Source organism: Natrix helvetica, assembly GCF_964273705.1.
Source record: "Natrix helvetica genome assembly, chromosome: 2".
Classification (NCBI taxonomy): Eukaryota; Metazoa; Chordata; class Lepidosauria; order Squamata; family Natricidae; genus Natrix; species Natrix helvetica.
Window position 1 is genome coordinate 223,192,002 of NC_138552.1, and position 14,200 is coordinate 223,206,201.

Below are 14,200 nucleotides of genomic sequence, written 5' to 3' on the forward strand. Positions count from 1 at the left end.
AGGGAACGTTCTGAAGAGCATTAGGGGGTGGGGTGGAGAGGAACTCTAGCCAAAGGCCGTGTCGAACAGTGGCCCAGACCCAGGTGATCTCGTCCCACTGATCCGCATAACTTGCCAGATGGCTGCCTATGGGAAGAAATGGGTTTAAGTCACTTCCCCCTGCAGAAGGGGAAGCCGCCGCCCCCCTCGAAAGGGCTGTCTGGTCTGGCCTTGGAATCTGTTCCGGTCCTGATAAAAAGGGCGAGAGTACTGCCTATCCGATCTAAAGGAATTGTATCTCTGCTGCTGATCCTGTTCGGGGGCCCTAAAGGATGACCTGCGGTAAGGGGCTGGGCGGGCCTCCGCTTTCTTGGCATTGGAAGGCAGGACCTTCTTTTTCTCCTTGTTCTCAATTAATATTGGATCCAGGGCCTCCCCAAAGAGATTCGGGCCCGAATAGGGGGCCACCGCCAGGCCCCACTTAGCCTTATTGTCCATCTGCCAATTGTGGAGCCACAACAGGCGACGGGAGGTAACAGAGGTGGCCAGGGCGCTGGAGGAAAATCTCACCGCATCCAAAGTTGCATCTGCCGAGAATTGGGAGGCAGCTATGATTTTGGTTATGTCTTGATGCAGGTGTCTGAGTAGCCCCAGGGCCCTGGAATGGGGAACCCTATCCCTCTGTGCGATGCCACAAGAGATTGCAGCCAAGATAAGCCTCTTAATGTTTTCAGGCAGACGCTCTAAGTCCTCAAGATCCTCCTGAAAGGAACCCGGATCCTGAGGGGCTAATCTGGTTGTACGATGAAAGGATCTAGAAAAACCCTCTAATGGATCCGCCTCCTTCCCCCTAATTGGATATGGAGAGACTGGGGGGAAAGAGACACTGCTTGCCTGGGGCCACTAGGTGACCTAACTGGGGATAGTGAAGGAGAAGAGGGACTGAACCCCCTAGGAGAAGAGCCTGACTGAATTGAAGGAGGCCTGACTGGGGACCTGGATCTAGATCTGTGCCTGGAAGCCTGTGCCTGTTTCTCTGCCCTGGCCACAGCCTTGTCCAAGGCCCTCTGCCTCCTCAACTCATCTTTAGTGGCTGCCCTGGAAGAGCCCTGGGTAGCCTGGGGCCTGGATGTAGCAGCCCTGGTTCTGGGCCTGTCCATCTGGGCCTGTCCACCCTCCATAAGGGCCTCCTCTGGGGCCTGAGAAGGGCCTGCTTCAGAATGAGCTGCCATCACCCCACTCACGTGTCTCTCCGACATTACTTTAATCACTTGCTGGCTGGGCAGACTTGCTGGGCCTCCGGACTGCTGAAGCCTCTTCGTGCTCACGAGTCTCTGCAGTGGGTAGCTGCCCACACGGTTGCTCATGGCCTGCGCACGTGGCGCATTTCAAAATGGCCACCGAAACCTAAACTTTTTTTTAAATGCAGCTGTGGATTCTTTTAAAGCGCCGCGGCTCCTTTTAGTTCAGTTGGTGCCTCTAATTGCCTTCGCTAGCCTCTGCAGGCTCCAAACGCTGCCGCGCTCCCTATAGATGCCAGGGACAGCGCGGTTTGACTCAGCGGCTCAAATTACAGTGGGTGGCAAAACGGAGCTCTTCGCGCGCTTCCACGGCGCCAGCAAGGTCTCTCTCACATGGCCCTGCAAGCTCCCAAGGCTACCGGTTGGAGGCCGACACCCCCGCAGACCGGTTTGGACTCCTGGCCCATGGAGGGGGAGGGAGATCGCCCCAAAGGGCCCTGCCCAACCACCCAGACAGGGAGACTGTCCTCTGGGCCGCAGCCTATAAATTTTAGAATTTAGAATATCCAATCACAATCCAACCAAGTTATTTAAAACTGCAATAATATTTTAAACAATTTTTCCTACCTAAGAGCCAAAAATACACAGTGCTTGGACCAAAGACTGAGAGGAAACTGGGAGCCAATGGGAAAGGAGGAAGATTGAAGAATTTCTCTCAGTCTAATGGACCAGGCTGTGACAAAACCCTCCTGTGACCCCTCCCTCTACACTACTGGAAAATTGTTCTGCACATGCGCAGAACCAAAAAACAAGATGACGGCACATATAGCACTGCCCGGAGAACCAGTTCGGGGGTGTGGCAGGCCTGGGTCCCTGCAGATTCCTGTGACCCAGGCTGCCAAACCACTACTGGTTCGGCCAAACCAGTCCAAACTGGTAGGAACTCACCACTGCTCTAGCCCCACTTTTCACAAAAAGCCAGCTGGGTGATCTTATTCTCTCTCAGCCTTAGGAAGAAGGAAATCACAAATCATTTCCCAAAAAATATTGCCAGGAAACCTGCAGAATATTGCCTAGTCCAGGCGGTCACCAGGAGTCAAATACTGACTTGAAGATACATATATAAGTATATTGATGAACCTCTGGACAACTATCCTAGTGGTTTCATGTTAGTGCAAATAACACTGGAGATAAAATAAAAAAAAACATAGATCCCCACACTGAAATATGTTGGTTTGGATTTAGATTTAAAATTTAAAAATCAACTTAGATGACTTCCTTCCTTTTTTTCAACCATGAATCAAATACTTGTTCTTCCAGGTCTTAATAATAATTTCTATTTTAAATATAAATTCTTCACCCAACATAAGTCACCAATTCTTTCTCTAAGATATTCTCTAAGTTGTATATTTGAAATGATTACAACCCTTAGCCATATTTATGCAGTTATATTGAAAATATACAATACTAACGCAACCTTCCCCCATCTGCTATGCTCTTGCAGTATTAGGACTGCCAGCTGGGAACAGAAATTGCAATCCTAACACATCAGGAAGGATCTAGCTTGGAGAAGGTTGGCCTGATGCATTTATTTTGATAGCAAGACAGAAGACATAATAAATTATACTGCAAATGAACTTGGATTGTTTTTCAAATGCACTCCACACATTTCCTCCTCTATAGCTAAGTGTTATCTGTAGAGAAAACTGCCATCTGTGTACTGAAATATATGCTAATTTCTTTCTTTCAACCTCAGTTTTCTAAAGCTATCTAGCTCTTATTCAAAGCAGAAATGGCAAGATTGAACATTGCTTTTAGGAATCAGTCAGTGAATTGAAATGAACTGGAATGTGCTACTTCACATCAGAAGAGCAGTAGATCTTCTACTGCGAACAAAAAACCATAGAAGAATAGAGTAATAATAATGGTTTAAAAAAGGATGTCAAAATTCATACTAAAATATTAACTTCCAAAATCACAGATTGATGTCAATTCAAGTCCAAGGCAACTTGGTGCTGCAAGACAATGTTCCAACCATAGATATGAAGCAAACAGAAGATGAACAATTCTATGCTAATTCACAGCACTATGTCAGCACAACACCAGAAAGAAAAAAGACAACATGCTAATTATAGCAGACTGGAATGCTTAATCTGAAAGGAAAACATCATCTGAAATAAAGCAGGCGACAAACATGCTTCTGCAAATTAAATTCAATATTTATAACCAATTCCTTCTTTGAACAACCTAAAATAACTACCTTCTAACAAATTCTTAACATGATTATCACTAGACTCTATATGCAAAGATGGAGACGTTTTGTTCAGTCAGCAAAAGCCAAATTAGATGTTGTCTGTGGATTAGACCATTAATTTCTTGCAAAATTCAAACTAAAGAAAAGAAATAAGGTCACCAGATTCACAAGAAGCAACATCAGCAATGTTTCCTTCGATTATGCAGTGAAGATAAAGAATAAGTTTAATGGATTAGATTTGATAAACTGAAAGTTTAAAAATCTCTGGACTGAAATTTATAACGTTAACAAACATATTAAAAAATGACTGCATAGGGTACAACAACAAATTGTGAACCACTCTTAAAACTATAGGTGTACTGGACCAATTGAACAATTAGTATAATATCCAGGAAACTTCTTACAGCAATTAATGGAGCAGTTAAATCATAAAAGTACTAAAGTTGTACACAATGACTTTATTTATTTAACTTACATGCAGAATATGTAATGAAAAATGCCGGTTAGAAAAAATAAAATTGTAATTAAAATTTCTGGAAGAAACATCAACAACCTTAAAAAGCTGTTTATACCACTATGATTGCTGGAAGTGAAGAAGATTTAAGGAATTTCTTCTTGAAGATGAAAAGAATAGTGCAAAAACCGGTCTGCTGCTGAATGGTTTTTTTTTTTAAAAAAACTAAAAAATAAAATTATGCCAACAATGGATATAAGCAGAGAAAGAAGCTGATACTTATCTTCCTAGGCTCAAAAATTCACAGGGATGGTGATGGTGTAGCCATGAAATGCAAAGACATCTGCTACTTGTGAGAAAGATGACAGATCTAGACAAAATATTCAAGTGCAGAGACATCACACTAACAATAACAGCATGAATTGTAAAAACTATATTTTCCCCAGTTGGAACATATGGCTATGAAAACTGTACCATCAGAAAGGCCAAGTCAAGATAAATTAATGCCTTTGATTTATGGTGCTGGAGAAAAACGGTTGAGAATATCTTGGACCATAGGAAGCAAAATATTACAATACTAAAACAACACAAAACTGGCTTGCTTGCAAGAAACACTAGTAAGGATACTGATGTTTAAACATTTTAGAACCATAATGCAAAGGCAAAAGACTCAAGAGAAAACCCCAATACTTGGGATGGGGAATGAAAGAAAGTTGTTGGAAGACAAGGTTACTAGATACTATCACTGATGACACAAATATGAATTACAAGAAGGAAACAGTTATTGGCAGATGATCCTTGTGAAATGATATCCATCAGGTTGCAAAGGCTGAAAAGCAACTGAATAACTGAGTAACATCATCATATGAAAGTTTAAAATTTACCTCTATGTTCCTTAACTCCATTGTTCCATAATAATTATAGCTGAGTTTGCCTTATTTAATAGCCCTTAGCTCTTTGCCTTATATACCGCTTCTAGCCCTCTCTAAGCAGTTTACAGAGTCAACTGTCCCCAACAATCTGGGTTCTCATTTTAACGACCTCGGAAGGATGGAAGGCTGAGTCAACCTTGAGCCTGGTGAGACTCGAACTGCCAAACTGCTGGCAGCCAGAAGTCAGCAGAAGTAGCCTGCAGTAATGTATTCTAATCACTGTGCCACCACAGCTCTTATCACTAACTGCCTGCCATTTAATGTTACATAGTTATAGTGAGTTATTTGACTCTTACCTGTTGAATAGCTCTAACAAATGTATAGTAGTACTGAACGTACTCCTGAACATTCATATAAAGTCATTAAAAGCTTGGGTAAGGGACCTGACTCTAAAGTATATTGATGGTAAATTTGAGTAAGGGATTATGTGGGGTCTTCACATGCTACATTACCAAACTAGATAATATGAACTGTGCTAGGAGTGGAGCCTGCTCTCTATTTATATATACTAGTTGTTTATCTTATCAGTGTTGGTAGGAGTATCCCTGATTATTCCTATTGTTTAATGTTAGCTTGTTTTTGTGAGTTGACAGTTCTTTGACTGGGATATTGTTTATTTCTAGACTACTGATCTAGGGTTAATCTTGGTATTAAACTCAGCTCATCTGGGTGTGGATTGCTGGTGAGGAGGTGTTTTGGTCTTTTTGTTTCCTTTTTGACTTTTTAATTGCTTCTTTGAATAGCTTGTAGATATTATTTATGTCTGTTGATGGCTGATTTGTCTGAGTACCAGGCTTTCAAGAATTCTCTAGAATTTTTGGACGTGGCTTGGTCAAGGATGCTCATAGTATCCTATTTGAAATGATGTCTTTTCATATGTTGTGAAATTAAGGAGTTTTAATCATGTATTTTGACTGCTAGTGTTCATGGATGTGCTCTGTTAGTCTTCTGCCTGTTTGTCCTGCACAGTATCTGTTACAGTCCTTACACCATATGTTGTAGATAACTCCTGTTTTTTTTTTTCTGGGGCTGCTGGATCTTTTGGTTTTCTTAGGATGTTTTGGAGGGCTTTAGTTTATGCTACAATGATGCTGTGTGGCTTTAATAGTCTATGGGTGGTTTCTGAAATGTTTTTGATATATAACAGTGCTATACTTTTCACAGCTGATGCATTTCATGCTTTTTCTGAAATAATCATCTGTAACTTGTGAAACTTCCTGAATTAGGCTGAATGCTCAACTTTCAAAAGGCTGTTATGAATTACATGCCTTTTTCATTTTTATTTATTTTCTTTTATACACCATCTCTCTTTTCTGAACTTACATAATCTATGCCTTGATAAACTCTGTGTTGGGCTATTTCAAATACCGGAGTTTGCAAAATTTTATGTGGTTATCTTTTATTGCCTTTCCACTCTTTTTTTTAAACTTTGTAAACTGCCCAAATGCAATCAATAAAATATAGAACATAGAATCAAAGGGATGGAAGGGATCTCGGAGGTTTTCTAGTCCAACCTCCTGCTCAAGGCAGGAGACCTTATAGCATCTTGGTCAAATGGTTGTCCAGTATACTTTTGAAAACCTCCAGTGCAGGAGAACTTACAATTCCTGGAGCAAGCTATTCCATTGATTCATTGTTCTCACTGTCAGAAAATTTACTTACTTCTACTTTCGATCTCCCTTGAGAGCCAACCTAGTTTCAGTTTGAACAATATTGGATTGATGGATATACTACATCAGGGGTCCCCAACCCAAGGCCATGGTCCACATGAGCAGTAGACAGGGACATGTGTATGTGCAGCTTGACTTCCATGAGCAGAAGGCTGGTGTGTACAAAGGGCCAGTTTGCACGCACACCAGCCCACCACTTTTGCAGCTCAGTTCCCCTCTCCCCCTCACCAGGCCACCAAACCATAAAGATTGGGGACCACTGTACTACAGTTAGTAATAAATGTATTAAATGAAATGTTTTAAAACAATGTTATGTGCATAAATGTAAGAAAAGAATTTAACACCATGTGAATTATGATGCTTTTGTATATTTCTAAATCTTAATATAATTGATTAGTCTTTTTGGTTGGCATATTCATGTTCAATAAAAACAAAGCAAAGATAAATAGGTATTTAACTGAAATATTAAATGTCGCTTACAAGTTCCAATTTGCCTTTCTCAATGTTCTTTCAGCTATATTTTTAATATAAAACTATACTGAGAGTCTCTGCTTTATATAATTTAACATAGGTTATAAAATATTCTATATAATTTAACATTAAAACCTTTCTCTGCTTAAGATTATGTTCTTTTTGGCCCTAATCAAGAATATTGTTTTTGTTCTTTCCCCCCAAGAATGAGATTAAAAGTATTCCCTGTCAGGTTTTGAGTTGGTTACCATAGTAACCCCCCCCCAGACTTCCACAGTACAAGTTTTATTCCTGTAAGCATAATGGTAAAACAGTAAGTAATAAATCTGAAAATGTAGGAATACTAAAACAATAATATTAAGGAGGAGTGATATTTGGGGGATATTCCTGTTTTTAAATCTATATACAAAACAAAATTGTATTGAATCTTGTAAGTAGATTACGCATAATACGTACACAAGAGAATGGTATCAAATGGTGCAAATTCCTTATATATGGGGCTGTTTCTGAATATTGCACCTACATGAGTAGAATAGTAAATCTTACCCCAAAGGTAAAGCAAGCCTTATGGAAGAGTGTTAAGACCTGGCTCTGCCTGTTAAAAGTTGGGGTCTAAGAATATTATACAACCCAGGAGATGACAGATCCCTCTCTCCTATTAACCTTTTAGCCATGTTAACTTTTTAACTGTTTTTTTTAAACCTGTACGTTTTAACTTTATTTCTTAGCTCTGTTCTGTGCTTTCTAATCACAGTTTTACATGATTTTATGATGGACTGTAAACCATTTAGGTGAGGTGGATGCTATAGAAATTGGATAAATAAAATATAATAAATACAATAGAAAGAAAATTCTGTTTTGCAGAGGGCAACAGAAAAAAAATCATACACTAGATGTTTATTATAAAACTACATCTTACTGGATGTCATGTTGAAGAAACAGTAATGCCCATTTGCATTATCTACGCATTATCTACACAGATGAATGTTTCATATATATATATATATATATATATATATATATATATATATATATATATATATATATATATATATATATATATATATATATATATATATATATATACATACATATTCCACTGTCTTGAATAATAGTACGTCATTTTATAAATGCTATCTATATTTTTGTTACTCGGTACTACAAAATATTTCCAAACATGTTGTTTCCCTACATTTGTGTATTAAGATTGGACCATTTCCTGACTTCTTTGTCACAAGCTTTAATATTTCAAAACACTGTATAAAAGTCATTAAATATATAAGTAACACATGAAAGTTTGAATTAACTTGGGATTTCTTTTATTAAATAAAAAATATGACAAAACACGCAGGCTGAACTCAAATGGTTTCTAACTAGGACATAGTCACATTAACTTGGCCTATATTTGGATGAGATATTAAGGTGTACTCAACTTAATAGTATGGTATTCCATTATATGTGTTACTTATATTTTACGACATCCTGAAAAGCAGTTATATGCTGCCCATGTCTACATATCCCATCATTTAATACAACTAAGAATCATAATTCAACTTTCCCCACTAATATTCAATAATTTTAATGAATATGTACTGAATATGTTACCAGAAATGACAGAAATAAACAAATGACAGACACTAAATAAAATAATTACAGAATCATTTGTATAAAATGGACTGTGCAAATAGGAAAAATGAAATCATTCAAACTATGATGAGTAGTAAGTCATGTGGATTTGGAATAAACAATTTCAAGAGCTTAGTTTGTGCCTGAATAACAGGATGGAGTACAAACAAGCTGTTTTCCTATTCATATCAGAAGCTATTAGCAAGATGTTACAGACCTGACTTCTGAACCAAATCATACCATGCTGTATATCAGCTGATTTATTTGGGCATCTTAATTCCAGGATTATCAAAACCACATCTGAAACCAAACAGTCCAAGGCACATAAGTATATGCGTAAATTTACTGTCCAATTTATTTGGGAAAAATATATCTGGCAAATTGCACAATATATCTGTTCAGCTAAAAAAAAACATGCCTTGGCTGCTTTTTTATTTCAATTACAAACGGTAAAATATCCTTTTCATATGTGAAATAATCAAATACATATTGCTCACTGTAGCATGTTTCTTTTTCCCTAATAGTCTCGTGATTTTGATAAACTATTATAATGGTTATAAGGTTTTCAGACAAGAGGCTGTTTGCATAATTTAAAAAAAAATGATCAATACTTTTGCAATTGGGAAAAGCAGTGTAACCTGCACACCAGTCTCTAATCTAAAGATTCAAAAAATGGACAAGCATTACCTCCCTAATGAGACACTTAATACTGATTTCTTGCTTTTGCTGATTTCTAAATGTAGTAAAGTAAAACTGTCCATCTTATTTATTGATTTAGTATACTTTGCTTTACTTCAATTATTAAAGATGTTATAAATGGCAAGCAAATATAACAAACTCATTCAAAGTGATCCAAAAGCAGCAAACAACATATGCAATCAAACCTTTAGAAGTATGTAAATCAGTACTATCTTTGAATACTTGTTTTATTTACAACCAATGGCATAAGTCTATATTCACCAGATATTTTCTTAAACAATTCCCTAAAGGCTTCTGTTAAAATGTATATGATCAGGACCATAGTATGTTTGTTACCAACTTGCTGTGCCTTGCCAACAAAACATTGATAGTGTTACTGATTTTCAGTTGCACCATGCTTTAATTAATTACTCTTTGTTGTTCTCACTAGCAGATTCTACTGCATAGCATTTTGCATTTCAAATACCAACAATTTATGGGAAAAATATGAAAAGCATCTTACCATTCTGATTCTGTAAATTGCAGCAGTATCAAATGAGCTGTGGCCGCAGTACTATTCACAGGAGCCAGAGATATAAGAAGCACAGAGATATGTGGAAAATGTATCCATGCAGCTTGCATTTCAGTCATTCAATTGCTAGCCATATTGCTTTAAAATTCATCAGCCAATCAGGATATAAAAAGTAGAGCTTGCAACAGAAATCTTTGTTTATACAGCATAGTTAAGGATGGCTGTGTATCTCCTTCCTGTATAAAAATACAGTGTTGAAGCTTCATCTAAAAACTGACTATGCAGTCTACGTGATTACACAAATGTTTGCAACCTATCCAAATCCTGATTTGTAAATAACCTATGACCTCATACATGGGCTGCTCCCAAGTTCATGATTTCTCTAACTAAGCCAGAAAATGGAATAGTTTTGCCAGAGGCAAAATATGAAGTTATATAATAATAGATCATGATTTTTTACCCCATGCTTTTTTAAAAAATTACATTTAAACATGAGGACAACTAGCAATTAGATGACTCAGACACTTAAGAATATAATAAATGATTAGAATACTCATAATTCAATATAATTCCTTTCTTTCACTTCAAAATATAAAATTAACTAGTTAATTTCCAAAAGGCTTTATGACATTAAGTCCAGAGATTGTATTCAGCCAGTTTTGACAGGTTCTGGAGAACCGGTAATTTTGAGTAGTTCGGAGAACCAGCAAATAGGCTGGCCCCGCTCCCACTGCCTCCCACCTGATCTTCTTTTGTTGCCCTGAACAGGAGAACGGAGCTGGAAAACAGATTAGTGGGGTGGGCAGGGAATGGGGATTTTGCAGTATCTTCCCCCAGAAGTGGAGAGAGAATGAGGCTTTTGCAGTATCCTTCCCTGCCACACCCACAAAGTCACGCCCACAGAACCAGTAGTAAAATGTTTGAATTCCACCACTGATTAAGCCATATTAAATAGCCTGCTCAAATTAAAAAGACAGAATGCAAAACAATACCTTGTTGGAGACTCTTTCTCTGAAAAGAGAGAGAGAGAGAGAGAGAGAGAGAGAGAGAGAGAGAGAGAGAGAGAGAGAGAGAGAGAGAGAGAGAGAGAGAGAGAGAGAGAGAGAGAGGGAATCTAAGGAAAGGAGTGTATGTAAAGGATCTACTCCATACACTTGTTGCACAAAACATCTCAGAAACAACAAACCTTCTCCTCCCACCAACAAAAAAACCACATTTCCCTAAAACCAAGGTTTTAGAACATCTAAGAGAAGCTCTGAACGTTCAATCTCCAAATTGGTCACTTTCTTCTCTTATTCACTAGGAATTCCTCTCCTCCAATGCTGTTGTTTTCTACTTAGCCCTAGATAAGGAATAACTAGGTTCATATTCATCATTCCAAGAAAGTCTTCATAGCAATGTATCTACCAAAATTATTCTGGTTGCCCTCAGTATCCCAACATAAATTCATAGGACAATGAACACAACCACAATGGCTTCTCATTGTGTTCCCTTATTTCATAATAGGAAATATCTGCAACAATGATATATCATTTCTTTTCTGCTGTTTCTAGTTAACCATCCACAGCCATTCTTCCTCTTTCAAAATGAAGTTCACATTCCATTTTGTTCCCCATCTCCCAGGCTCTGAAGAGCTACATTTCTTTGTACAGGTCTGATAGCATGTTTCTTTCTACATTTAGAGGTTACAGTTTGCCTCCCCCAATTCAGCTGCTAGATCAACATACAAGCATGGTTCCATAATTGATGGTGATTCGTACACTTGAACTTCCTTTGATAGCTTCTAGGATTCTGAAGAAGTAGCATTCACCTTCTCGGAAGGCTCAAGCAAAGGACCCCTTAAAAGCAAAACCATGAAGAGAGGCAATTTTTTTAACAATATACTAGAACTGCATGGCTTTGTTATTTTACTAATAACAACCAAACATTTGTTAAGCACAGTGTGTTAAATTTGTTCAAAACCAAAAACAATAAACCATGTGGTTGTGGTCAGACAAATGTGCATGCCCAAAGATCCCAGAAGGGTTTCCACAACTATTGTTTGCTTATGCATTGGACTAGAAAGCTTCTTATTTTTTTGTCCTGATCATTCAGCACAAAAGCAGGCACACTCTGCAAATGTTTACAATTCTTCCTAGGAGTAGCAGAAGAAAATATTTCCCTTAAAAAAGATTTAACTATTTCAAATTTTAATATTTTCCCTTACTTTCTATGCTAAAAGAAATATCTTTGATGAAACAAATATTTATCACACGATATGTGCTGAAAATTGCATTTGGATGCTTCAGTGGCTTCAGTAAACAAGGATGCACTGATGAATTCTCTCCAGTGCCTCTAGAATAACATTCCTGAAGCTATAATAAAGGAATAAGAGAAAAGTTAAATACACGATTTTGTTCAAAGGGCCAAAGTGGTGCTCTTGCAGAACAAAGTGACAAAGTAACAGCACTTGGTAGTGCCACTTATTTAGATCCATTTCAGACTGATTTTTGGTCTTATTCCAGGACATACAATATAGAACTTACTATCTGCAGTATGAGAAGAAAAAATAACTTGCTGGTCTTGGGCATCTCAGCATGATTAAACATGAAAATTAAGACAGTGGGTTAAAAATAGATTTCTGTGATTGCTTCACTTTTTTCTGAAGAGTAGCTCCAGAAGTCCATTTTCAGAAGTCAATGGTGAAAAAATATTTCCTTCTTATAGAATCTGTATTAATGCAACTTCCTTTAATGCTATGCTACTGAACTGGGTTCAATTCTGCCAACATGTATGGAATCACTCCAATCATCTGTCCAAACGGGATTAGGTATAATCAGTAGGGAAGATGACAGTTTTTCTTCCTTTTTTAAAAAATCAAACCTTGATTTAAAAAAAAAACAGATTCCTTGAATTGTTGCTGAAATTTGTTATGAGCTAGTGAAAAATACATTTTATTTCAGTCAGTGCAGGCAGAGATAAAGTATCTGTTATGCATTGAATGTATATAGTTGTGTTAACTATCCTAAAGTGAAACTAACCTTTCGATGACCCCATCTGTTTTGGAGGGAAAATTAAAACATTTATATTTGGGAAGGTTTTTTCTAGTTCTCTGATTGGTTAAGGCCCTGTGGGCCTAGAGTATACAACACAGGAATTTGCCTGCAGTTCCTCAATTTCATTTTTGAGTCAATAAATGCTGTTGCAGCTATGCTGGTCTGGTTCTTGCCTACTGAAGCCCACTACAGAATAGTATCTGTCAAGTTGAAAGTGTGGCTTTGCTGTGGCAGCCATTTTCGCTTCTCACCTTGCCACAATACCAAGGGGGGAGGGAAGACCAGGTTTGGAATGCTGATTAGATGACCAAGGTCATCTAATCAGATCATTCACGAAGACTTGGACCATTTCTAAAACAATATCCAGATACCTAATTGGATGAGAACTGTACTAGCGGGGAGGAGGGGAAAAACTATTCTTTAACTATATGAAAACTGCATGAATTAAGTAGAGCTGGTTTTGCTTTCATGCTGTGCTGAAATGATGTACTCAATAAAGCTTTGCATTAAAGGATTGGATCATCTTGTCAGTGCTTGCTGTGTTGGGTTCGTCAATCGGAACCTTGACAATATGTTAACTGGGGAAATACCGTGCCTTGATTATGAGATAACCTAACCCCTAAGAGAGAGATTTATAGGCAGAGGATGTTAATATCCACCAATATCTTTTTTTTTTCTAACATTGCTTGGTTCCTCAAGTGCTGCTTGACGATAGATTTAATTGCAAGTATTCAGATTCTGCTGACTTCTAAATTAGAACATTGCTCTCTGTTCTACATGAAGACTTGAAGGCTATTCAGAAACTATTTGTAGTATATAGTGGTATTATTCATCTGATGCACACAGATACAAATGCATATACACACAAAAACAAACACACAGATACAACAGGAAGAAGGCAATACAAAATTCTGAAACATGCACACTAAATCTGTCTATTTCTGTATATAGATTGATACTTATTTTGATATGTAAACTTACATGTAAACTTTATTAACAGCAGAGATATGCTTTGCTGATAGTAAGATATTGCAAAAGCTGTGATCTATATTAGCTTTTCCATGACTTCCAAAGTTACCTTAACCTGCTTAAAAGAATAGGCATGATTTTAACTAAAAAAAAAAAAGACTAATTTTAATCAGAGCAAAATGGAATGGCATTGAACAGTGAAAGGCATTGAAACACAACAGGTAGTGATCACTGGGCAGATAACAGAATGATTAGCAGCAGCTTAAGCAAACAAAAACAGAATAGCTGAAAGGCTAAAGACTGGCAATTTACTTTCTGTACATAAGAGAGAAAGCAAATAACACAAATTGTATAAGCTT

The 14,200-nt window shown here is 37.6% G+C and overlaps 1 protein-coding gene across 4 annotated transcripts in view; it reads right to left on the reverse strand.

Moving 5' to 3' along the window:
* The window catches only part of PLD5 (phospholipase D family member 5), a 121,354-nt gene that overhangs the window by 42,355 nt on the left and 64,799 nt on the right, over positions 1-14,200 (reverse strand). The window contains exon 1 of one of the 4 annotated variants that reach the window (XM_081945606.1): positions 9,829-9,912. The exons of the other annotated variants lie outside the window; for them this stretch is intronic. Coding sequence (XP_081801732.1) covers positions 9,829-9,831 — 3 coding nt within the window. The 5' untranslated portion in view covers positions 9,832-9,912. Of the gene's footprint in view, positions 1-9,828; positions 9,913-14,200 lie in introns of those variants that run through there. 4 annotated transcript variants of the gene reach the window in all.